The sequence below is a fragment of the Pollicipes pollicipes genome, unplaced genomic scaffold (assembly GCF_011947565.3).
Source record: "Pollicipes pollicipes isolate AB1234 unplaced genomic scaffold, Ppol_2.1 Scaffold_6052;HRSCAF=7182_pilon_pilon_pilon, whole genome shotgun sequence".
Lineage (NCBI taxonomy): Eukaryota > Metazoa > Arthropoda > Thecostraca > Pollicipedomorpha > Pollicipedidae > Pollicipes > Pollicipes pollicipes.
In genome coordinates, this window is record NW_023596805.1 from 6,844,018 (window position 1) to 6,869,687 (window position 25,670).

General features: G+C 55.0%; 2 protein-coding genes across 2 annotated transcripts in view; both read right to left on the bottom strand.

Moving 5' to 3' along the window:
* Nucleotides 1–227: 227 nt before the first annotated feature.
* LOC119104738 (myoferlin-like) overlaps nt 228–25,670 on the bottom strand; it is a gene marked incomplete at its 3' end in the record, with an annotated part of 30,436 nt that continues 4,993 nt past the window's right edge. Inside the window, 23 exon segments of the mRNA XM_037228456.1 lie at nt 228–375; nt 6,332–6,383; nt 6,386–6,440; nt 7,087–7,180; nt 7,806–7,965; nt 8,433–8,532; nt 9,085–9,121; nt 9,123–9,176; nt 10,356–10,502; nt 11,871–11,953; nt 12,424–12,569; nt 13,176–13,324; nt 13,790–13,960; nt 14,605–14,733; nt 15,060–15,166; nt 15,688–15,706; nt 15,741–15,842; nt 16,259–16,350; nt 20,118–20,231; nt 21,379–21,688; nt 23,359–23,376; nt 24,689–24,831; nt 25,230–25,391. Of these exon segments, the coding sequence (XP_037084351.1) occupies nt 228–375; nt 6,332–6,383; nt 6,386–6,440; nt 7,087–7,180; nt 7,806–7,965; nt 8,433–8,532; nt 9,085–9,121; nt 9,123–9,176; nt 10,356–10,502; nt 11,871–11,953; nt 12,424–12,569; nt 13,176–13,324; nt 13,790–13,960; nt 14,605–14,733; nt 15,060–15,166; nt 15,688–15,706; nt 15,741–15,842; nt 16,259–16,350; nt 20,118–20,231; nt 21,379–21,688; nt 23,359–23,376; nt 24,689–24,831; nt 25,230–25,367 (2,568 nt within the window).
* The window catches only part of LOC119104739 (myoferlin), a 60,362-nt gene continuing 60,298 nt past the window's right edge, over nt 25,607–25,670 (bottom strand). The window contains exon 33 of the mRNA XM_037228457.1: nt 25,607–25,618. Coding sequence (XP_037084352.1) covers nt 25,607–25,618 — 12 coding nt within the window. The remainder of the gene's footprint in view (nt 25,619–25,670) is intronic.

Below are 25,670 nucleotides of genomic sequence, written 5' to 3' on the forward strand. Positions count from 1 at the left end.
CAGACAGACAGACAGACAGACAGACAGACAGACAGACAGACAGACAGACAGACAGACAGACAGACAGACAGACAGACAGACAGACAGACAGACAGACAGACAGGCAGACAGACAGACAGACAGACAGACATACAGACAGACAGACAGACAGACAGACAGACAGACAGACAGACAGACACCTCTCGCTCCTCCGCTCTCCCGTGGCTTCACCGCCACGCGCTACTCACCGGGACGTTGTAGAGGAAGAGGATGAGGAAGAGCGCCAGCAGGAGCACCACCAGCAGCGTGATCAGGTACCACTTGTAGCGCTTCCAGACGATGTACTTGAACGACTTCCAGGGCGAGGTGAACCACAGGAAGGACGTGGCCGGCCGGCTGCAGCACACGGCGCGACAGCGTCAAATGACGTCACGGGGGACACATGGGTGGGGTACACGGCGGCCTAGCGTGGAGCGGGGTTGAGCGGTGTCAGTGGAAGACAAATGGAGCCGAAGTACGACCTATGACGTGGAGCAGCGTAAAATGACATCAGTGGAAGACCGCCAGGACCGGAGAGAAGCGGCGGCATGGGGTCGAACGAGCCTTCACAGATGTTAGTTAACGTCGTTAGGAAACACAGAGAATGAACACTGATGTCCGAACACGACGCGTGCTGGCAACGACAAAACCCTTACACCACTGTCATTGCATGACTTATCTCCACCGTTAAAAAAAAAAATCATTGCAAATGCTCTGATGTGACAAACGTGACACCGGTGAAACACGTTAGTGACAGCACTGCTGTAAGTCAAGCCTCAGAAGAAATTCTCACCCGACACCTGCACCGAAGCGGTTTGTGTCAGGAAAAACTACTACCGTACTCATTAACCTTGAGTCCCAACCTTTTGCTCGGAAAGATTTCTGGGATCAGTCTCAGCGCTACGCGGCGCTCGCATCACGTGAACACCAACGCCGCCATCTGACCATGACATTTGCAAGTCAATGAGTTATGCAGCAGCGAAAGCTTAACCTACCGCGATGCTCGGAACGGTACCCTTCTTGACGTGGCGTCATCTGACCTTCAGCGCGGTCGCGGTCACCGGCAGCGCGCTGCCTCAGTCAGGGGCGAGTCGCGCGGATGAGGCGGCTTGAGGCCACCCCACTTCGCGTGAGTGAACCGGAACGCAGGCACTAACTTCTTTGCAAAATCCGCGGAAATACAACTACCACGGTTCACAGCTTTACGAGACGCTGGTGTTGTCGAATGGGGTTTATGTGAGCCCTGCCTCGGTTTGTCTTTTTACTCTTCTCTCCACAGGCCACACCGGAGTCGCTCGTTCATCCAGGGACTCGGACCGCGAGGTTTGTTGTCGACCTTTGAGGTCGGAGCCCTTATACAGCTAATATTGTCTCCGGGTATAAAATCCCCCTCCTGGACACATCTTTGGATACACCGCTGTTCACTAAAAAATACCTAAACGAATGTGACAATTGTATCCCTTTTTGTGCGGATTGTATCCTCCTCGCCGAGGGCAATTGTGACAATTATATCCCTCTCTTACATGGTCATTTGAGGTCACTTCCGGTTGACCTAGGGTCATGAACCCAATTAGTAAAATGTAGCCCCGGTCATTCTCTACCATGTATCCTAGACTCAGACCCCTACCTCAAAAACTTTTTCGGGGGACCTGTTCGCGCAAAGGCATTTTTGGAAAGATCGTTTTTTAAGTTTTTTTCAACTTTCCATATATGCTAGAGTTTTGATTTTTTGACACGTTTAAGAACGTCCTAGGTTAGGCCTTATGTCAATTCGTAACCTTCGTAACTTAGGTAGAAAAAAAGTTTTTTTTAAATGCCAAAATCGGCAAGCCTATACGACCCCATTTCCCCGTTGACCGCATATGAGCTGATGTTTTGAACACCTTCCGAGACGTTAGGTTATGTTAGTGTATAGAAAATACTACTCAACAGATTTACTTGATTCAAAAAAAGAACGATGTCCCACGTCAAGACGCATCTTTCCTTTTTTGAAATTTTGAAATCGGTCATCATTTGGCCGAGATAAACTCAAAAAACCAAAACACATGTAACGCTATGGGAAAAAGTTTTTCCAAATTTCTCAACTTGTTATACATCTGATGCGAAAACATTCAACAGCAAAAAGATAGCTCTTGTGCTCAGCAACACGTTGCAAAAAACAAATCGAATATCGGTTGGTAACTTTGGCAAATATTTGGATTTTCATGGTTCCCGAATAAACTAATGTGACAATTTTATCCTCGTTTAAGGGGGTCTTCTACAGCTAATAAAACCTACTAAATCGTAACAGAAAAACCTCCCTCTTGGTGCACGCACTAGGGGGACCAACAGCTTTCATTTCCCACCCAAAAAAAATTTTTGAAAAATTTTGACATTTTTTGAAAAAAGTTAGTTGTAGTTCAAAAATTTTTCATTACCAGGTATAGGACATATGACGTCAAAAACTTTCAAATTTAATTCTGCGTCGATTGCAATCAAAATCAAAATTTTATCTCATTTGGTTAGAGAGATATACGTGTTGCAATTTGATATAGACCAAAATTGGCCGATTTTCAAAATTATTGGATTTTGTTGTAACGCACGTCATTTTACGCGGAATGTTATGGCGCATCTGGTGATGTATCTTTTAACATGAGAAAATAAAAAGTTTTTGAGTTATTTTGAAAAAACTCGAAAAATTGCCAAAAATTTGAAATTTTTTTAGAATGTGCGGGAATTTTTAAAACATTGTTTCTAGTGCATCGTAACACGCTGAGTTTGAATCTGCAATCAGATTTGATGTTACTTGATAACTTTTATTTAAAAACAATAAAAACCTAAAAAAAACATATCGATAATTTTTTTTGGATTTCATGAATTTCACAAATTTGACCAATGCACTAGATGCAACTTGTGATTCTAAATCAGAATGGTCTCTTGACTATTTTTCGTCCGACGCTTAGTTTTCTGAGAAAACACGTTTAAACTATTCGTAAAATGCAGCAAAAATATAGGCAAGATTCCTTATCTGTTTTGTCAACTTTATTTAGTGTTCAGGAAGCTAATACTTTGACAGAGGCTAGAATCAGTCATTCCCTTTCTAGCGCCGTTTTCAGAACATCTTTTGGTTACGTGATCATGGAGATACAGCTCATTAAGTAAAGACCGTTTTACCCCATTCATCCCCAGTGTTTAACTCCCTATTCAGCCTGATTCTGAATTGTTTGACATGTTACAATAAATAGCGATGAAAAAACTTTGCAAACATAAAAGTTTGCGGGCGTTAAAGATGCGCTAATTCATTGTCTGCAAGATGATGTTTTCGGTATTAAGATATCTTGATTTTCAAAGACACCATCAACGATTATATGGAGGTAGTTTTTTATAGGGGTAGTTTTCCCCATAGCGTTACGCGTTGGACGACGACGGCGCAAAACAGGTGGTGTTTGACATGCTCTAACTTCAAAACCAACAAAGCCATAGACAAATCTTTGGCACCGTGTAATAGCTTGTTTCTTGCTCTATCAGATCAAAAGAAATCAAAACAATAAAATGAAATTTTTTAAAAAAATTATATAAAAATTTTTGGGTCAATATTTGACATATCTATACAAAAATTAAAAGTAATTCAGCCATGTTTTTCTACACTCAATAGAAGTGAAATTGTCATGATGGAGACAGATTTTGCTTAGATGGAACTTACTTCCAATGATATAGACTTAAACTCAAAAAATATATTTTTGACATATTTTGCACCAAATCTGGAAAATTTTTTGAGAACATAAAAGATGCGCTAGTTCATTGTCTACAAGATGCCGTTCACAGCGTTAAGATATCTTGGTTTTCAAAGACAGCATCAACGATTGTGTCTAGGTAGTTTTCCCCATAGCGTTACGCGTGGCACTTAGAAAAAATCCGATGAAAACAGGCGGTTTTTGGTGGTGCACGTCAAGAGTTTGACATGCTCTAACTTCAAAACCGATCAAGCCATGGACTAATCCTTGGTACCATGTAATAGCCTGTTCCTTATTCTATGAGGTGAGAAGAAATCAAAACAAAAAAATAAAAATTTTAAGAAAAATTTTTAGAAATTTTTCGGTCAAATTTTGACATATGTATACAAAAATTAAAAACAATTCAGGCATGTTTTTCTGCACACAATAGAACTGAAATTGTCATGATGTATACAGAGTTTGCTCAGATATAACCTACCTCTAATGATATAGACTTAAACTCAAAAAACACATTTTTGACATATTTTGCACCAAATCTGGAAAATTTTTTGAGAACATAAAAGATGCGCTAGTTCATTGTCTACAAGATACCGTTCTCAGCGTTAAGATATCTTGGTTTTCAAAGACAGCATCAATGATTGTAACTAGGTAGTTTTCCCCATAGCGTTACGCGTGGCACTTAGAAAAAATCCGATGAAAACAGGCGGTTTTTGGTGGTGCACGTCAAGAGTTTGACATGCTCTAACTTAAAAACCAATCAAGCCATAGACTAATTCTTAGTACCATGTAATAGCCCGTTCATTTTTCTATCATGGCAGCAGAAATTAAAACATTTCAGTGAAAAAATAAAAAAATATATATACAAATTTTTGGAACAATTTTTCACATATGTATGTCAAAATTCAAAAACATTCAGGTATGTTTTACTGCACACAATTGAACTCCAATTGATACGATGTAGGCTGGTTTTGCTCAGATAAAACTCAACCTCGATGATATAGACTTAAACTCAAAAAAAATATTTTTGACATATTTTGCACCAAATCTGGGAAAATTTTTGAGAACATAAAAGATGCGCTAGTTCTTTGTCAACAACATACCGTTCTCAGCGTTAAGATATCTTAGTTTTCTAAGACAGCATCAACGATTGTAACGAGGTAGTTTTCCCCATAGCGTTACGCGTGGCACTTCGAAAAATTCCGGTCAAGATGACGGTAATAAATAGATGTGTTTGATGGCGTCTGGAACAACCATCGTCAAACCTACATCAACCAACTTTCTGTGGTGTGCTTACAGAACCTAGATAAAACGGTATACTAAATTTCAAAACTTTTTTTCGAAACATGACATCATCACAAAAGTTTGAAATTTACACTTTACTATGTGATTTAACATGGGAAAAATTTTCAAAATTTTAGATTTAATATTTTGGTTAAATTTTTCTTCCCAGTAGATAGCCAGTGTCACAAGCTTTCTGCCAATACCATATTCATGCACATGACTTGCATGATAAGGTGTCCAGTAAAGATAAAAGACATGAAACCCTATACATATGAATATATAACCACTTTTGGAAGCGTACAATATTTAAACAGAGACGAAAAAAGCCCATAGACAGAAGCAAGAATATCACATCCAATGTGGAAACGTAGTCTGGGCATGATACAAACAAGTTTGATGTAGGGCCGTTCAAAAAAAAAAAAAAAATTTAGACAATGAAAAAGTTTTTTGCTTATAAAAAGAAAACTAAATATAATTTTGGAACAAATCCAAAACCAAAGGAAGCCCTGCGCAACGATGTATAAGCAAGCAAAAAAAATCCTAGGTTACGGCCTTATTTCCGGATCGGGACCAAACTGTACAATTTGTGCTTTTTTTCAAAACCATGTATATCCTTAAATTTTTGAGTTATATCAAATTTTTTGCACCATTCGATTTGTCTTTACAATGCGCATCTTTTACTAATACACTTGCATCACAAATTCCCTACCGAAAATTTTTTGTACCCCACTCGGTACAATTTGTGCAAACGAGGATATAATTGTCGCATTCGTTTATTGGAACTTGGATAGGAATCGGGCGTTGAAGTTTCTTGAACACGAAAATCGGCCAACTTTGCCATCTAATAACTTCTACAATTTTTGGATTTTCGAAAAAAATAAAAAGAGTAAAAAGATAGAGGGGTTAATTCTGATCAAAACGCACTCCTCCGATTTTCGATAGCCCCCCTAGTTAGGTCACAGCAGCCAATACCGCAAAGGCAAATCGGGATAAAAATGTCACATTCGTTTATTTTCGAGGATACAAATGTCACATTAGTTTCTGAAAGGGATACAATCGTCACATTAGTTTATCCTAACATTATCTGACGGACGCCACACGCGGAGGCCGGGCATTCAACTAATTCGCTCCTCATGCCCCAGAGCTCTTTCCGAGTTCGATCCCCTCCCCCCCCCCCCCCCCCCCCCCCCCCCCCCCCCCCCCCCCCCCCCCCCCCCCCCCCCCCCCCACTGAGGACTCTTTACCAGCCCGGGGGACTACCGATCATGTACGCCTTATTCCGAGATCGCCTTCGCGGTGACCTGAGGAGACGACTCAACTTGGGCGGCTCCAGCTTTGGGTTCATGTTGGGCTCCTCTCTGCCACTGCCGCCGGCCTCTGCTCGGCGTCCTCTGCCGCCAGCACCTCTATCTCCATCTCGAGCTTGCCCTGCGGTCAATCAGGGTCAACAAACGTTAACTCCGTCTCCAGTTTACCCCACGGTCAGTCTGGGTCAGCACAGGTCACCTTTGTCTCCTGCTTACCACGCGGTCGGTCGAGGTCACCAATGGTCCGCTCCGTTTCCAGTTTACCCCACGGCCGATCAGGGCCATCAAACGTTTACTCCGTCCCCAGTTTACCCCACGGTCAATCAGGGTCATGAAACGTTAACTCCGTCTCCAGTTTACCCCACGGTCAATCAGGATCATCAAACGTTAACTCCGTTTCCTGTTTACCCCACGGTCAGTCCGGGTCAGCACAGGTCAAATCCGTTTCCAGCTTACCCCACGGTCAATCAGGATCAGCACAGGTCAACTCCGTCCCCAGTTTACCCCATAGTCAATCAGGGTCAGCACAGGTCGACTCCGTCCTCAGTTTACCCCACGGTCAGTAGGGGTCAGCACGGGTCAACTTCGCTAGAGCACAGCACACGAGCCGTGCGCCTATCACCCCTCCCACCCGGTCCACCAGTACGCGACGTCGAACGCCTGCGAACCCACACACCGTCAGTTTCATCTTCTCTGACCCCCACCCTTAACGCTAGCCCGTCTATCATGCGGACGGAAGAGGACCGGCGGCGGCGGCGGACTCTCACCGTGCAGACCCGCTTGTCCTCCACCTCGCCGACCGTCGGCCAAAAGCCCATGATGCGCTTCTTGCTCCAAATGTCCATCGGCACCTGGCAGGTCCTGTCGCCGGGTCACAGGTCGTCAGTGGGCCCCACGCTCGCCGAGGGGGGGGGGGGACGCACAGCCACAAGACACGCATACGCACAGGCGTGGAGCTCTCACGCGCGGCGATCAGTCCCGCCGCGCCCACTGTCACTGCAGCAGGGACCGAGGACAGCAGACGCTGTGTGTTGCAGTTAACGTGCGCGTGGTTCACCTCACATCGCCAGGTCTGAAGTGCATGTACTAAGACGACAGCTGAGCAATGGCGCAAGAGTAATACACTCGAACGGCACGGCCACTGCCACCTTTCCTAAAAGCCCCGTAGAAGCATCTCAGTTGAACTGGACCTGATACACCATACCGAGGCGCGCAAGCGTTGAGAATGATAAAATGTGATGTGATGATAAAATGATAACACAAAAATGCAAGTAGTTTGACCGTCGATCACTGAACACCGTGCAGTTGCTGCTCTTTTAGCCACCGGCGAATGCGACAACATCCACCCCGGAGTCCCACTCCCAGCCTCCGTCCAACGTCACCGTCCACCGCCTGCCACCCCACACCAGGGGTCCGTACCAGCGCGCCCCGCGGGCCACCGGAGGCCACAACCGTCCGGCGCACCCGCCGCGCGCCCGTCACTCACTCGTCCTTCTTGCGCCGTCGCAGGCTGTCGGTGAGGGCCTGCATGGCGTTGTTGTTGGCGGCGTCGTCGGCCTCGGCGACGGCCTCGATCTGTTTCAGGGTGCAGTCCGCGGCCGTGCGGGCCGGGCAGACCAGGCGGTTCAGGTCCAGCTCCAGCTCACCTGACAGACGGATATACAGAGGTCAGGAGCAGCTCCAGCTCACCTGACGGACAGGTATACAGAGGTCAGGAGCAGCTCCGGCTCACCTGACAGACAGGTATACAGAGGTCAAGAGCAGCTCCAGCTCACCTGACAGACAGGTATATAGAGGTCAGGAGCAACTCTGGCTCACCTGACAGACAGACACACGGACGTGGGGAGCGGCTCCAGCTCACCTGACATACAGATATACAGAGGTCAGGAGCGGCCCCAGCTCACCTGACATAGACACACAGACGTCATGAGCAGTTTCGTCTCACCTGACAGACAGATTCACCCGCACAAACCAACAAACACCAGACAAGTACGATACGCTGACAAGCGCAGACGTCACACCCGCAGAGCCAGGGCGTGAACGCCGCCACCACGCCGTCAGCGGGGAAAGAGCACGGCGCCGACGTCGGGCCGGCGGCGGCGAGCACACGCACCGATGTAGTCGTCCTTGCTGATGAGGTCGTTGTCCCAGATCTGGAACATCAGCTTGGGCGGCCGGTGGTCCTCACGCTCGTCCAGGCTCCAAAAGTGCTCCTGGGGAGCACGGCACGCCGCCATCACGCACACCGCCATCCGTACATTAGGCGTGGCGGCCACCTGTACCGCCACAGCGAGAGAACGTCCAGAGGATTCTTCAAAAACCGTGCCGGAATCGTCGGCACCATCATCGCACGCCCGATCGATGTGAGCGAGTGGCCTGGACGCGATGTGTCCAGGGCGGTCACCCAGAGGCCTCGGATGGCCCGACGAGTTACATGACCCGTGTTTTGGCCCGATATCGGGGCGCGGACCTGATGGCCCTCCCGGACCTCGCTCCTCCCTCGCTCCTTTGTGGCGCTGATGACCGCAGCACGCCGCACCTGCCGTTACTGTTGTGGGTTCTCGCTCGACCTGCTGGCGTTCATGACGAAGAGTGATGACCCTGCCAGTCTCGAGCAGACCGATTTTAGACATCGCGGTAGCGCCCCAGGCTGGCCTCGACTGACCCCGATATATTGTGACCTTGGCTGACCTTGAAATAGCGTGACCTATATTGACCTTGAAAAAGCGTCGCCTAAACTGGCCTTACGTGTGCCCGCGACTGACCTTGGACTTGATGACGATCATTCTCTCGGCCTCCAAGGTAGTCCAGGTTGAAGACGAAGCGCCAGTTGAACATGGCCTCCCCGTCCATGCAGCTGCAGACGCGGATGGTCAAGACCGCGCTCAAACATACAGACCAAGATCGCCACAGGCGCTCCAGGAACTTTCGGTAAGAAGAGAAACGGGTGGGCAGGCAAGAACGGAAACAGAGCATTTGATTACGCATAACTGAGGACGTTACAACTTAAGAGATGGCATAAGGTACAACACAATCAAACATTAATACCTACGCTTGTAATGTCCACGCATGCGCTCTCTAAATCCATTAAACACCGACATCACTAAAATCACGGTGTAATCGCTAGCTACTTTACAGAAGTGCACTTGAATGTCGGGTCGCAAACGTGAGTCCCCAGACAACTCAACAGACAGTTGTCTGTGCAGTGTCTGTGAGCTGTCTGCTTGCAGCAGACAACTCACACGGCGCAATGCCCGAAAGAACAAACCGTCCGCCTAGACCAGCACCGCCAGCACCAATGTCTCACGTGTACCTTCCAGACAGCGAGACGTATGTACCCCACAAAGTACGCCACAGCCTATTGTTAGCTACATTCTCCGTGCAGGAGGAGGCGGGGGTTCTCGGCCGCTTTCGTACGAACCGACCACATAGTGACGCGACTAATAGCCGCCCTCGTACGTGGCACGAGCTCAGTTTGAAAAAGTGTGTCCCAACCTGACCTACTTTTCCGCACAAGCCTTCACTAGAACTGGTTCGGTGAACACTCCTCACAGGCTTAAGCGTTCACATCATCGCGTAGTTAATACTGAGACCAAGACCTGGTCAACGACACAATGGATACGACATAACTAATAGCCCCAGACAACAGCCCCGCAGCCTGCTAACAGGTCAGCACGACCGAATGAAGCAGGAATGTGCAGACCGTAAAAAGATCGTAAGTAATTACCTACCAATACTTGCACCACGACCCTTTAGGACCATAAGCTATAATAAAACTATAACTTCATCAGCTATAACCTACCACGCGCATTTTTTATACGTGCAGGTTGCCTCGCATTCAGCGATATTATCCCCTACTTGGGTCGGCAGCATTTTGACAGCCTTGCTAGTGAACCCCAGTTAGCTAGAACTTCCCTATAATCCAGCGACGTTTCGCCAAGCAGTCTCCTGCGACTGGGACACAAATACAGGCGATCGGTGCCCGCCCGCCGCTTCTGACCGAGAGCAGGCAGCGCAGCCAGCCCCCGCCACCCACCGGTAGTGGACGTCCGACTTCTGCACGTTCTTGTCGCCCTGGATCCAGCACTTGACGTACACGTCCGACATGTTGCTGCCTGAGACGACCGAGTACTCCTGCATCACCACGTCCATCACGTTGTAGAGCGCCACCCGCAGCACGTACCTGGCGACGTCACGCGGGGTCAGTGACCCGGCGGGACACGGGGTCAGTGACCCGGTGGGGCGCGGGGTCAGTGACCCGGCGGGTCGCGGGGTCAGCGACCCGGAATGACGCGAGGTCAGTGACCCGGCAGGACATGGGGTCAGTGACCCGGCAGGACTTGGGGTCAATGACCCGGCTGGAGGCGGGATAGGTGACCCGGCAGGGCGCGGAATAAGTGACCCGGCATGACATGGGGTCAGTGACCCGGCGGGACATGGTGTAAGTGACCGGCTGGACGCAGTGTCAGTGACCCGGCAAGACGTGGGGGTCAGTGACCCGGCAGGGCGCGGGCACGCATCGACACAGCGGCCGGTCCGCCGCACAGAGATGGCCGGCCGTGCAGTAAACGGCCCCGCAAACCACGACACTGGTTTGGTACAGCTGCGTTCTCGCGATCCGACCACGAGATCAGGTACTGCGCGCAATGCACTATGTCAGCGCGCAATAAGGGTACATCGCAGTGCACGAGGGCTTTTTCTGCTCAGCACGCTTTGATAACGTTCACGTGCTCTTAGTATGTTCTCAACACATTAGCAGCACATTCTCACGTTCTTAGCACGTGCTCACGTTCTCAGAACGTCCTCACGTCTTAGCATGTTCTCGCGTTAATGTTTAGCACGTCCCTTAGCATTCCCACACTTTCTGCACGTTCTCAAATTCACGATTAATACGTCCTTAGAGCCAGGAGCCATCCACGCCAACCAAACAGAACTGAGCTCGCAAGACCGCACAGAGCGGAGCCTGTCCAGTGACACAGGCTTCAGAGCCACTGCGGGAAGCGGGACAGCTCTCCTTTCAGGGAGGGCTTACGAGCGCCGACAGAGCGGCGCACAATGAGTCTCATTAAAACGTGATGTATGGCCGACTCCAAAACGACCATCTACCGCCCGGCGCTCCCGCCAGCTGATGAAAATGCGTGGCGGCAGGACTGAGATGGGACGGCGAGTTATGTCGAGGTGATTACTGCACGCGAACGCGACGGCAGCGGGAATCTTCCACGGGTAACAGGGGATCAGGGGATAAGGGGATAAGGGGATAAGGGGACACCGGTCTCACGGACAAGCAGCAGGACATTGGTAGTGAACGTGATCATCTATAAAAGGTAGATAACCACGCATATGCCATCACTATGTGTCAGAATGTGTCATCACCATATCTGCGCGGACAGCCGAGCCAGGCTAGTCAGAAAGCCAGACAAGATTCAAGGTCACGCCCTCTAACGCGCCTCCAGCCAGTTTAGGACAGGTGTGCCGGACGTGGACCCGCACAGAAGCAGCAACAGCGCAGAGCCGGTCTTCCCCGGTGCCGCAGGGCTCGAGCAGTGCTTACTTGCTGGGTTCGCGGGGCGTGATGTCGAACGGAGGACCTGGCGGACCCGCCAACTTCGGGAAGATGTCCACCAGCATCTCCAGCTGGAACACGGCGCGAGTCAGCACCGACTCGTCAAGCGGACGCCGGTGCGGCCGCTGCCGCGCTGAGATAAGCCATCGGGCGGCATGGCCAAGCGGGGTACCGACTCCACCGCAGGGTCCAGTGACGACCAAGGCAACGGGTGTAATACGGCCAACACCACTTAGACGGCTTGGTCAGTATGCAACGGCTTCATTTGCACAGTATCACGTTACGACTTCAACGCTCTCTCCACAGCGCCGGCACCTGACGAAACAAAGCACCAGTCGCTGAATACTGCATGTTCTATCGCAGCCAAAAGGGGGCATCAGCCGAAATCTCCGGCGAGTTTCAGTCAAAATTCGTATCTCTCCAGTCCCAGTTTCGTATCTCCCCTGTCCCGGCCAGTACCTCCCCAGCCCCCTCGTCCTGGCTCGCACCTCCCCTCCCACCGGCTCACCCCACCCCCCGGCCCCCACCCGCGTCTGCCCACCTTCCCCTGCTCCAGGTCGGGCATGGCCGGGTTGAACAGACGGCGCGTCTCCACGTGCTCGGGCACCAGCTCGAACGTGTGCAGCACCAGCAGCGCCAGCCTCTCGTCGTCCGGGCCCAGCGTCGGCGGCCGCTCCGTCGACCGGTCTGCCGCGTCCGCCGCACACGTCAAGAACATCAGAAAAATACGGCACACGTCAAGAACATTAAAAGGTCAGAAGAATATTAGGTCAAGAACATTAGAAGGTCGGCACACATCAAGAACGGCACAGTGAATGCAGGTATGAATGAACGAAAATGAAATGATATTGATAAAGAAACAAAAGTGAAATGATAGTGATAATGATGTGATGGTGAATAAAAATAATCAGTAATAACCGTGATGTTCACAACTTAAAGTCGATGTGAACATGAATGAATGTAGAAGTGGGCGCGCCTGCGGCCTGATACCTGATATAGGCGGCCGAGGACAAGTTCAGGAAGGCTTGGAGCTCCGTCCGTTGGAAAAGGCTATCTCCGGGCAACGGCCAAACCCCGTGTGACGACCCACACTTAACGCTTCGGTCTCTGGATGCGCAAATCCTGAACTTGGTCCGTTCTCACTGACCAACCAAATCTCCACGCGCCTCACGACAGCGACAACCCCACCAAGCCAGGCGGTCCCGCCCCGACAGCTAGTTTCCACACTCCAAAACCATGAAAATATTGTTCCTCGACTGACCTTCCAGCTGACCTTATTGACCTTTTACTGACCTTCCAGCTCGCTGAGCCGGTAGTGTTTGTTGCCAATGACCACCTCCGTCTTGGAGAGCCAGAGCGGCTGCGAGCGGTTGTTGGTCTCGCAGACGTTTTCCAGAATCTCGCGCGGCGTCTGGGCGTCGCGCCACTGGTTCGGGCCCGACCTGCGGGGTCAGGTCAGGTCACGTGGGGTCGAGGTCATCACGGCTACGGGGCTTGCCTTGACAGGGGAAGACGGGCACATGGGTGGAAAATACGGGTACGGGTACTTACTGCCAGGTGCAGCCCACATCATATTTGATAGCTAGATTATCTCACAGGACTAGTAACAACTGCGTTGTTTCTAGCGCCAATGAAACAATGCCCTGTATTTTAACTGAGAACAAACTCTCTGTTCGATTTATATCGCTGACATCATGTTGATCCGAGAATGCGCACACACTAAATAACAACATCGACATGGATGCACCTTAGCAGAATTCACAAGAAGACATCACACAGAGAAGACATCGCACTTGCCAAGAACACTCAAACGGGGAATCACAACGGCCGAAATGAAGTCCTCCAGCCATCAGCCCAGGTCGGGCGAGCCGGACCTTTGTCTGTACACCGGGTACCTCCGTACTCACAGGTGGTACTCGCGCGGTATGCCGCACGTGGCGCGGTACTTGGTCATGTAGCGGTTCTCCAGGTCGACCTTGGTCTCGCCGATCAGGTCGTCCTTCGAGACCAGGTCGTAGTCCATGACAGACACGGTGAGGTCCTTCTCCTTGGGCAGCATGCAGGTGAACTCCATGAAGCTGAAGGGGCGGGCGGCAGGCGCGGGTCAGGTCCCGACGGGGCGGCGAGGGTGTTAGCCAACGGTGTCAGCCAACGGTGTCAGCCAACGGTGCCAGCCGGCAAGGGATGACGTCAGAAACACAGAAGTGGCCAACCAAGGTCAACGGTGTCGCAAAAGGCAGCCCGTAGCCAACCAAGGTCAATGGTGTCAACTGGCACAGGGTGATGTCAGGCAACACAGCCCACAGCCAAAAAGTGTCAACAGTGTCAGCCAGTACAGGACGCAGTCCAATGACACAGCCTACATCAAACGAATGCCAATGGTTTCAACCCACACGGTCAGTGTCAACCCAGTCAACAGTCAACCAAGGCCAATAGTGTCCGTCAACACAGGACGGTGTCAGACAATACCGGGCAGTGTCAGACAACACGGGGCGACGTCGGCCCACAGATCTCGCGTATTCACCCCCGGGGGCCTCGTCCGCGAGCTCCGATGACAACAGTGGGCAAGCTGGGCCGACACCGACAGGTAACAGCGTTCGTAGCACGCAAATCAGTAAGCACCAATCCGATCGGCGGACGAGGGCGACGAGCTGCGCGGTGACCATGACGCCGGCCCGAAATAAAATCGCATCGCGTTTATGAGACCCGGTGACTCTCGCACCTGCCGAAGATGGGGTTGAGCGTGTTGGGCCGGTACTGGTCCCTGGTGTCCTGCTTCTGCTTTCCCAGCTGCACGCGCAGGTACGGGTCCGACATTCCGTTGGAATCCTGCGGCGACAGGTCCCAGCATCTGCCGCCAGGGGCGCCACCGTCGGATGAGATGAGACACGCGGACGCACGCACGCGCGCCGCGCAATGCGATCAACGTGCGGCAAACCGCGACGCCTCAACAAGCACATGACACGAAGCTGACGCCAACACGGGTCAGCGCGAGGGTCAACCGCCAAAAACCAGCCAAAGAAAGGAAACTACAAAAAGGGGGCAGAGGGAAACACGAGAAAATATATTCACCCGAGAAGCTTACATGCATCCCATCGAACGCGCCAACACAAACACAGCGGGTGGCGAGGTTCGAACCCACAACCTTTCTGCTGCGGGCCTGAAGCTCTACGGCACCTGATGAAGTATACGCGGACGATGACCTCCTCAGATGCTGACGGCGGGATGCCACGGATCTGTCGGGGAGGCAGCGGCAGGCTCGGATCGTCCGGCAGCGTGTACACCTGCCGAGTCAAAGGTCAGGTCAGAGGTCACGTCAAAGGGCAGTGTTCTTCTGCGGCAATGGTCAGAGGTAAGTTCAGAGCGAAGCGTAGACCTGCGGATAGGGCAGGGGTCGGTGCACACGTCAGAGGTCAGTGTATAGGTCAGAGGTCAGCATACATCTGTGTATAGGTCAGGTCAGTACACACTTGCAGAGGTCTGAGATAAGCGCACAGGTCAGGGCTCAAGGCACACCTGCGGAAAGGGCAAATCTCAGTGCACAGGTACAAGGTCAGTGTATAGATCAGATAACAGTGTACAGGTCAGGGGTCAGAGGTCAGTGTAAACCTGCCAACAGGTCAAGGGGTCACAACTGCACAAGTGGGAAGAGGTCAGGGCCACAACACAATCATGATAGTCATATCACAACGCAAACACACAATGCATCAGTAGTACAGTTGCCCCCGTCGACCCCCCCCCCCCCGCGTAGCCCCACTGACCCTCCCGCATGACCCCACTGGCGCTTCCGCGCGACCCCACTGACCCGCATGGTGCCCTTGAAACTCGCCGACGGTGGCCGACTCCTCGTCTTCACACGACTTGCCGCGGTGGATGTCCAGCGTGTTCAGGATGTCCTTGAAGTGGTCGAAGCACGCCACCCGCTCCAGCTCCACCGGGTAGATCTCCAGCTTCTCGTACCTGCCGCAGAAGACGGTGAACACCTAGCGGGCTCCAGCGGGCAGATGTTCAACTTCTCAACTCGTAGAGAAGACGGCATCGGAACACGGAGACTGCACGGCGTACACCTCGCTGTGGCATGGTTCTGCAGGAACAGTCGCACACACCGACGGTGCTGGGCAGCTCCTCTGCGCTGAAGAACTCCACATTTCACCTAAATGTCCGCGCGCATGCGGGATCACAGGCTGAAGGTCCCAGATCGAACCGGCATCGTCATTTCCACAGCGTCACGTCAGCCATCCTCACGGGGGGCTTTCCGTCGCCACGCGCCGCACACCACCGGGGCGTAGCCTCCGCGCGGACCAAGAGTGTAGCCTCTCCCCGGCCCACCGACTGGGGTGTCGGGCTGGAGAGAAGCTACCAGTGGGTCGGCTCACCCTCGCTTGAGGTAGTCGCCGCACTTCCTGAGCTCGCCGGCCGACGCGTAGTACTTGCTCCACCAGTCCAGGTTCTTGTCGCGGTCCTCCGCCTTGACACCCGCCCGCCGGTTAGAGGCCGCGTGACACACGCACGCAAACAGCTTAGGAACTTCGAAAATATTGTGAACCTTCTATGGTTTGGGCGTTATTCACGGTGTGAATAAGAAAACGAGGCCTAAATTTTAAAAAAATTAATTGGAGGAAGTCGGAGTTCAAATTTAAGAAAAGTGAATATCTTACAGTCCTGTGGCCACGTGCAAAAACGCACTTTTGCTAAGTTTTGTTACAATGCGTCTGCTGCTTTCCAACACACTTCGGCGATCTCCTAGCGTCGGAAGTGATGTTGTAACTGAGAAACATCAAGGCGTTAAAACACTGTTCGGCAGGGACGCGGCCAGGCGGCGTCTTCGGCTCGCCACTGGAGCCCGGCCGCGCATAGGCCGGGCGTCCCCTGCCGCCGTCGCCTGGACGCGCCCCTGCCGCACCCACCTTCTCTCGCCACTCGTCGCCGGGGCGTCGCCGCGTCTCGGAGGTGACCTCTGACCCGCCCTCTGACCCCGGGTCAGAGGCGTGCTCCGGCCGCGGCAGTCGCCCATCGGACTACGTCAGCAGCGGCGGCGGGGCGTGCGGTTAGTGCAAGCGGCAACTGCCGGCTCGACCCCAGCGCCGCCGTGCGGCCGGCGGCGGAAACAGCGCCGCTGTTCAGAAACTGACCCGCGGTGATTGACAAGTTGACTGGCCACGGCAAGAGGCTACTTTTCAGACATTTGACATACTGGATCTTTTCCTTTTCTGATCGCGACTTACTCACGCGTCGGCTAACGTGGTGCTTTATTGTGGTAGACCACAGTAAATCGCAGGATTTTAATCACAAATAAATAGAATAAATGACAGCGTCAAATTGTCACCCTAGAGCAGACCGGCGGCAACGATGGTGTCGCTCATAAAGGCTCCAGGCAGACCCGCTCAGCGACCCGCGAAAGCTAACCTGCTGACAACGTCCGTCAGTTTCTGAACAGCACCGATGTGACCACCGCGACCTGACACGGATGCCAAAGTCGGGGGCCGAGCGGGGGGGGGGGGGGCGAGCAGAGGGGGGGCAGTCATGGCGCGTGCAGCGCGGGGCAGCTGGCACGGCGGCCTCGTGCAGGATGTTCAAGCTCGGCCGCATACAGCTGATGTTAGTGGTTAGAAAGCAGCGCTACGGTGCGTAACACGCACGCACGATGCTCCGTGTCAATGTAGGCACAACTCCTGCTGTAACCCAGCGCCCTGGAGCCCGGTATGTGTTGCCCGTGCAGCTAGGCTGTATCTGCGCACGAGCCGCTGCGGCCCGAGGGACGGCCCTGCCCTGGGGAAGGGACGGTCCCTGCCCCGCAAGGGTGGGACCGTCCCTGCTGCCCTGCGCGGCACGTCTGAGGCCTGCACGTCTGAGCTCTGCTGATCTGAGAGCTGCTGGTCTGAGAGCTACAGGTCTGAGCATGTCCGACGGTAACAGGCGTTATGACATCCTGCATCTCAACATTCCCAGCACGCGTGTTCTCAAGCCTGGCCATACACATCCTGGACATCGCACATCTCCCGTCATGCAGCCGAAGAGCGGAAGAAAGCACACCGAAGCTCCCTTTGCGGCGCGCGGCACCGCTGAAAGTCCAGCCGTGTGCGCAACGAGACGGCAACCGGAAACGGCGCCTGTGGCGGCCCAAGTGAGGGCGCTGTCCACATCGATCCATGCAGACCAGTCACAAGGTCTACGTGTAAGCCTGCGCCAGTGCTGTATCCCAGCGGCAGCGTTCAAAAACTCCCTACAACTGTCACAGCTGACACAGTAAGCAGCAGTGGCCATTGTTTCCGATCGGAGCCGTGACGTCACCCGCCTGCAGGTGAGTCGTGTGACGTCACCGTCTGCAGGTGACGTCATAGTTCGGTCTGATACCCGGCGACGACAATCAGCACATCAACCAAGCCCCGCCTGTCTCGCACGCCAGCGGTCGGCAGTGTCCCAGCGCGGGCCACCGGGTCGCCGACACCCGACGTTCTCCCGGCAACAGCACAGCCAGCGCTCTCACCACGGCGGCCGCCGCGTTCAGAACGCGCGCCACATCCTCGCAGAACGACACCTCAGCGGCGACACTCCAGCGTCTACGCGCTCAGCAAGCTCCGAACAGCCAGACACGGGACTGGACGATCGCAAGGCGCACCGGATCGTGCCCAGCTGGCGCTTGCACCGCGGCGTGCAAGCGCCAGCTGGGCACGACCCGTTTCCACCATCACCTTCGTTGCACGCGGCCCGACTGTGCAGCTGCTCTCGGCGGTAAGGCTGGCCCCCGCCGGTGACGAGGCGGGACAGGAGACGCGCCCCCGGAATCAACAGCTCGTGCTCGGGGAGCTTACGGTCCCCGACGGACCAGGGAGCCCTGCACTGGCGGAACACAAGGCGGCCACACCGCAGTCTCAGCATCGCCAACGGAGCAATTGTCCAGTATCCCAGCTGCATCACAGGTATCCTTGACAAAGCAGGCACATGCCCCCTGCCGCGACAATGTCCCGTATCCAGTGCAGCGCATCCCTGGCTCACACGAACACAGCATCGAAAAGCATTCTATAAGCGGCATGTTAAGTCCCGGTAGCAATCACCAGCGCTCCAAATCTAAACCGCTGTCCGCGCTTGTGACGACAGAAGACGTTTCCACGTTGCGAAGCAGACATACACACCCTGTAATCGGACGCGTGGAAGAACGAAGCACGTACAGACGAGCCAACGTTGACAACAGCGGCCGACCGCCGTCAGACGTAAGCGCATGACTGATGCATGTCACGTGACGGGCGCGTGTCGCAGCGTAAGCGGTACAAACAGAGCACGGCGAGCGACGGAGGATAGCCGAGCAGCGATGCGTGAGTTGTGTCCCGAAGGTGGCGGGTTCGAGGCTCACCACCGGTCGTGTTTTTTCGGTTCGGTTGTTTACTGCATTCGGCGCGAGAGACCGCAAACTCTCGCGACTAAAGGTAATATATGCTGCTTACGTCTTGCGACAGACAAAAGGTGACTGAATGCCAAGTGCAGAGACCAGAAGTTTAAAAGACCAGCCCGAAATCTATATTTTGTAGCTAAAAAGCATAACCATAAACAATGGGACATATGTGTATATCTAAGCATACATTAGGTTTCAAAAAAGCATAAGTTTACTTATATGATCACCTACATGCTTTGGCAATCAATTACCTTAACCTTAACATAACAGCGGAGTACACGGACCACGCGGCCTTTTTCCCCACTGAGTTCCAGCACAGAAAGAGTTCCAACCACAGACACATGTCTCTAAAGAGGCTGACCTGTCTCTCGGCTGTCTGCTGGGCTCCACCATAGGGAAGACGTGCGAATCATGTGGTACAGCGATCAGACAACGGTACACCGTTGCCCGATGCGGCGGTATGTAGTGTCCCAAAGCGTGTCGACGTTCGAGAGCTGGCATACGAACAAAGGCAAGCGACTTGCCAGCCGCGTGAGCAGCACGACAAAAAGGCGCGGCCCCATAGACAACTGTTGCTTCACCACAGTGTGTGTCCCTCGCGACATCCAGACATCACGCGCAGCAGACGCCAGAAACGGCCAGCGGTAGTAGCCACACATAAAACAGAGACAGATAGATGCACTCCCAGAACTATGCGCCGGTTACGAGTGTCCCGCGGCAGTAGCCGTACATAACACAGCTGACCGAGCTGACATATGAGCATGTGTTGTCTACATCCGTGTCCCCGCCAGTAGCTGCACATAACACGGGTCGAGCCCGGCGCGGCGCTCGCGCTCGACCGTCACCTCATCCGGGTCGACCGGGTCGTCGTCGACCAGCGCCTCCGTGCTGCTGAAGACGCCCGGCCCGTCCATGCCGCCACGGAAGGCGTGCGACAGCAGACGGTACGTGCGCCAGCCCTACGCCAACTCGGCTCGTGAGTGACAGGGCGCGGGTTCAAGACCCGGTGGGGGTTGAGTTCGGCGGCGCAGTCTGCCGTCTGGTCTAGAGCCACAGTGATGTTGCGGACGAAGTCGAACACTCGCCGCACAGCGTTAAGACACTTCACAACCGCAGAACAGGCAGAAGAACTCCTGGTCACATACCACTTCAGTAGCCACTTGCATGGAGGCAGCATGCCTCCACGAGGCATGCCTCCATGCCTCCAACATGCCGCACACGCATGGAGGCATGCAACTCAAACACATCCAGCAACAACAGGACATTTTTTCAACGAAATAACACGTTACTAGAGTCTGGCGCCGCGTCCACCAAAGCGCCAAGTCCAGCGCAACGTCAGAGACAGTCTGCTCGCGCAACACAACGGGCACGGCACCAGACAGCACAGGCACAGGGGCATCACAAACATATCTCGGTCAACGCACGCCTCGGGCAGATGGTTCTCGGCGAAAATTCAATTCAAGTCAGTTCACGACGCACGCAATTCGTCATGGACAAGCCCTCTGCCAGAATATCGCTCGAAAAAGGTGCGGCCTTCATTGGAGCTTCTGGAGGACGTTTACAAGCCCGCCTGGCGCGATGCGCATCCCAGCTGAGGGCGCCGACGTCCGAACCAAGCTCCCATCCGCCGACTGCCGCCGAAATACGAACGAGCGAAAAAAAGAAATACGAAAAAACATCGAATTGGAACCAAAACCAAGCCAGCCCCAGCCCTCGTGTTAGCCAAGACACGCGCGTGTCTTGTGGAGGGAGCATTCACGCCACCATGCCTTGGCTTGGTAGCTACGATCGCCACCACCTGTCTCTCTACTGCGACGCCGCTATTCACAAAGCGTGGCGAAAGCTCCGTGCCTGTCGGCCACGGCCGAAGCCTCAGTTTCGACGCCCACCGACAGATGTCGGTAGTGGATGCAGCCCGCGTCACCGAGCCACCCCCACCCTCGTTTGGAGTCATGCAGGTCTCCGCAATGCCACCAGAACCAAAGCATCGTCAGAACCACCTCAACAAAGAGAGCGACAGGCAGGAGTCCGAAACAGGAGTCTGGAACAGGAGTCCGGGGAGACACCTGCCGGAGAGTAGCGGAACCGGCGGCTCCGGGGCATTACCTCCGGGTCGTGCTGCTCCAGCGCGTGCACGAACTCGGTGCGCTCCTGCACGGCCAGGCTGGGCTCGCGCACGGCGGCCTTCTTCAGCACCTGCGCGTGCTCGAAGCCCTCCCTGCCGCTAAAGTTGCCATGGATCGAGACGGCCGTCATGGGCGCCTCCTCGGCGGCGCCAAGCGTCATCGCGCGCGCCATCGGTGAGCGGCGCGGCGGCGCCGCCGGCGCGCCGGCCACCGCGATCTGCGACTCCAGGTCCGACAGCTGCTGGTACTCGAAGTTGTTGGAGCGGCCGAAGCGGCCTCGCCGGCCGGCGCTAGCCGGCGCCGCCAGCGCCGGCGCCGCGTCCACGGCAACCAGCTGGGGTACAATCGACCGTCAGGGTGCGCGGCGGAACACGGGCTATCGCGACGCGAACGGGGCCATGTTCGGCCGCCTATCCAGGCATGTAGCGGGAAAAGAACCGTGAGCGTAGGGATACAACTATGAACACCGGAAAATATGGTATGATCCTGCCCATAGCCAAGCCACGAGTGCTGCGTCGAGGTGTGTGGGGCGGCGGAGAGGAAAAGGGTCGATAATGGTCACAGTCGGCCACAGCCACAGTCGGCCCGCCACAGTCAGCCACAGCCGGGCCACAGTCGGCCCGTTACGGGGGTGGGACTCTTGTGGCCACCCGTTACGAACCATGCAGGCTCGGCATCACAACTTAGATGACGCTGAACCGCCGGCCGAAGCGGCCCCACCATCGGCAGCAGCTGTGGCCAGTTCCAGACCCGCCAGACTCGTCCTGATCTGCACTGAGAGCGCCCTCGCCACACTTACCTCGCGGCGGGCCACGATATCTGCACGGGCTCTTTCAAAACGAGACGGAGGAGAGCGGCCGACAAGGATCACAACACTCGACACACTGACCAGTCTGGAGAGACAAGGATCGCAGCAACGAACGATTCCTCCAGTCAGGAAACAGGCTCGCGGCAATGAGCACTCTCCAGCAGGGAGAGTGCAGGCCGGGCGTTACTGGGCAGTTACGGGCAGGAGAAGACGCACAGAAGTGTGACCTGCGGCTTCAGCACGCCGAGCGGCGATCGAAGCCGCCCCGGTGCCGGACGCGCGCTCCAGAACAGTACGAACACTGACGCGACTGTGTGAGAGCGAGCTTCCGCCCAGACCACCTGCATGCCACGCCTACTGTGACGCAGTCTCAACCGGCACATTCAGGTTCATACCTACCCAGTATGCCACGGTACCACGGTCCGTCAGCGGGGCGTTTACAGCAAAACGGCGCACATCTGAGGCGGAGCTCACGCGGGCCAAAAACACAGCGCTGGCTGGCAGCACGCTAGCGACAGCAAGCAGCGAGCACGCAGTGCCAGCGCGCTAGCCTGGGCGGCTGGAGAGTGACCGCACGCACACGCACACACGCGGGTATCACACAAGCACTAACACAGGCGGTGAACAGCAGGCATTTCCCGCCTGCAAACTAACACGGACGGGAGAGAAACAACGGGAAACAGCGGAATTAGTCACAGCAGACGGCGGCGGTTGATTCACCGGGCGTCTTTAGGCCGAGTCGAACGTTGGGAGGCGGGCGTCGGGAGGCGGTCTTTGGGGAGGCGGACGTTGGGAGGCGGTCACCGGAAGGCGGGTCACCGGGAGGCGGACACCGGAAGGCGGTCACCGGGAGGCGGTCTTCGGGAGGCGGTCTTCATGAGGCAGTCACCGGGAGGCGGGCGTTGGGAGGCGGACGTCGGGAGGCGGTCTTCGGGAGGCGGTCTCCATGAGGCGGTCACCGGGAGGCGGGCGTTAGGAGGCGGGCGTTGGGAGGCGGTCGTCAGGCGGGCAGCGGGCCACACATCCTGCACGGACACAGTACCTGCTCGTCGCCGCCGCCGCCGGCCGGGCTGCCCTCCGGGATGGCTGGATCTATGTCGATGACGGTCGACTGCCTCGTCATCGTCGACTGCCGGTGCACGGTCGACTGGCGGGCGGACTGGCTTCGACCTGCGGCCACCGGCGACCAGGTCACATCGGCCGACGGCGACCGGGTCACATCAGCCGACAGCAGCCGGGTCACATCGACCAGGTCACATCGGCTGCAGGCGACCGGGTCACATCGGCCACCGGCGACCGGGTCACATCGGCCGCCGGCGACCGGGTCACACCGACCGCCAGCGACCAGGTCACATCGGCCGCCAGCGACCAGGTCACATCGGACGCGGGCGACCGAGTCACATCGGACGCGGGCGACCGGGTCACATCGACCGGGTCACACCGGCCGCCAGCGACCAGGTCACATCGGCCGCCAGCGACCAGGTCACATCGGACGCGGGCGACCGGGTCACATCGACCGGGTCACATCGGCCGCCGTCGACCGGGTCACATCGACCAGGTTACATCGGCCGCCGGCGACCGGGTCACATCGGCCGCCGGCAACCGGGTCACATCTGCCGCCGGCCGCCACAGCGCTCCTGCCTTTCAAAATACGTCCAGTAGGGTGTGCAGGATGCGAATATACATTAATGCTGCCAGAATCCTGGCTCTCCAGAGGCCTACGGACGCAACTCGCTGCCTGTTGACCCCGAAACCTGACATTTGACCTGCGTCCGTCAAGCCTGAGGCACTTAGATGCTCGGTTGGCCGCCGGCCGGATCGGTGCTGATGGTCGATTGTGAGCCAGGAGCGGGGCGACAGACAGTGAACCCCAAACCGGGGGTAAAATGGCATAAAAATCCGAAATTCCTGCCACCCAAGTGGCCGAACATTGACATACTGCACACCACGTACCGGCGACTGCGGCTAACCCGGCGCTCGCGTCCGGAGCGGCATAACCGACGCACGGAGCCCCCCGGGCGTCCCCGGTACTCATACAGCACATCCGTGGCCATGTCTCACGCTAGGATTCACATTCCAAGTCGATGCCCACGCCCTGCGCCAGTCCTCATGCTCCCCAACAGAGCTCGCCAGTCCGCAAAACAGCTGACAGCTTACGGCATCACTTACGCTGCACACCGGCCTTGGCACTCCGCATCGATACTTACATTTCATACCAGCACCCACACTTGGTAATCGCCACGTTCCATACCAGCACCCACACTTGGTAATCGCCCTCATCCCACACCTCACGCCGCGCGCCAACTCCCATCCCCCACACTCCCCGCCGGCCGCTCGCGGCGTTCCTCGGGGTACGGTGGAGGCGGCGAGCCGGTCCGCTCACTTGACATTCATCAGCGGCTCGCCCGCTCCCACTACCCACACTCCGCGCCGGCCGCCCACGGCATCCACCGCGAGGGGGTGGAGGGAGGAGGCCACTCACTTGACGTTCATCAGCGGCTCGATGCTGTACTCGTGCAGGGAGCGGATCACGTGCGTGCCCACCACGGGCCGCGAGCCGAAGCTGCGGTGGTCCCGCACCTTGATGTTCAGCGGCGGCATGTACAGCGGCTCCTTCGGCAGCATCTACGGCAGCGGCAGCCGCATCAGCGGCACGAGCGGACGACTTAACAGGTTTGAGATGGACCTCGTTCGGTCGGGCGCGCTTTCCGTTATCACAAATCAGAGCATCGCTCAGCGTACCTACCGAAAAAAATACTCGTACAAGCACGACGAAATACCTCGTCATAAATACCTACGCAATAAGCACGTAAGTATTCATAATACCACGTATACAGATACCATGTAAATGCACGTAGGTATAATCATGACATACATTCGGTCCCGGACATCCCGTCACCAGATCAGTTTTCGCGGCCCATCCATCGTCGCACCCGCGAGCCTCCACCACAAGCGCGGCCGACAGACTGCGTGCGAAAATCTGATCTCCCCCCCCCCCCCCTTGGGCGGCAGCCCCCACTCACGATCTCCATGAAGAGGAACGGGTCGGCGAAGTTGGGATGCTGCTTGACGTCGCCCATGACCTCTGACGTCACCACCTTGCCGGCGCACTCGAACTCGATGGCCGGGTTGCGCACGGAGCGCAGCTCGAACGACCTCATGTTGCGCACGCCCCAGCACAGGATCTGCGGGCGGCACAGCGTCGGCTGGTGAGAAGTCCCCGGCGGGTCGGGCAGGGCAGAAGGGTCAGTTTGCCGCGGCGGCACAGGGGCCGATGGACCACCCCGACCGTGTCGCCGGAGGACGCGAATTGTCCTGCGCCGCACATGCCGAAGCAAGGTCTGGTGGCAACAGTCAGGAGCCAGCGCAGTTGGAAAAACATCTTAAAAGCCTGCTGCTATCACCACATGACCTGGAAAACGTGAGAAAGGTACGGGGAAGTGATTACCACCAGGACGTTCTCC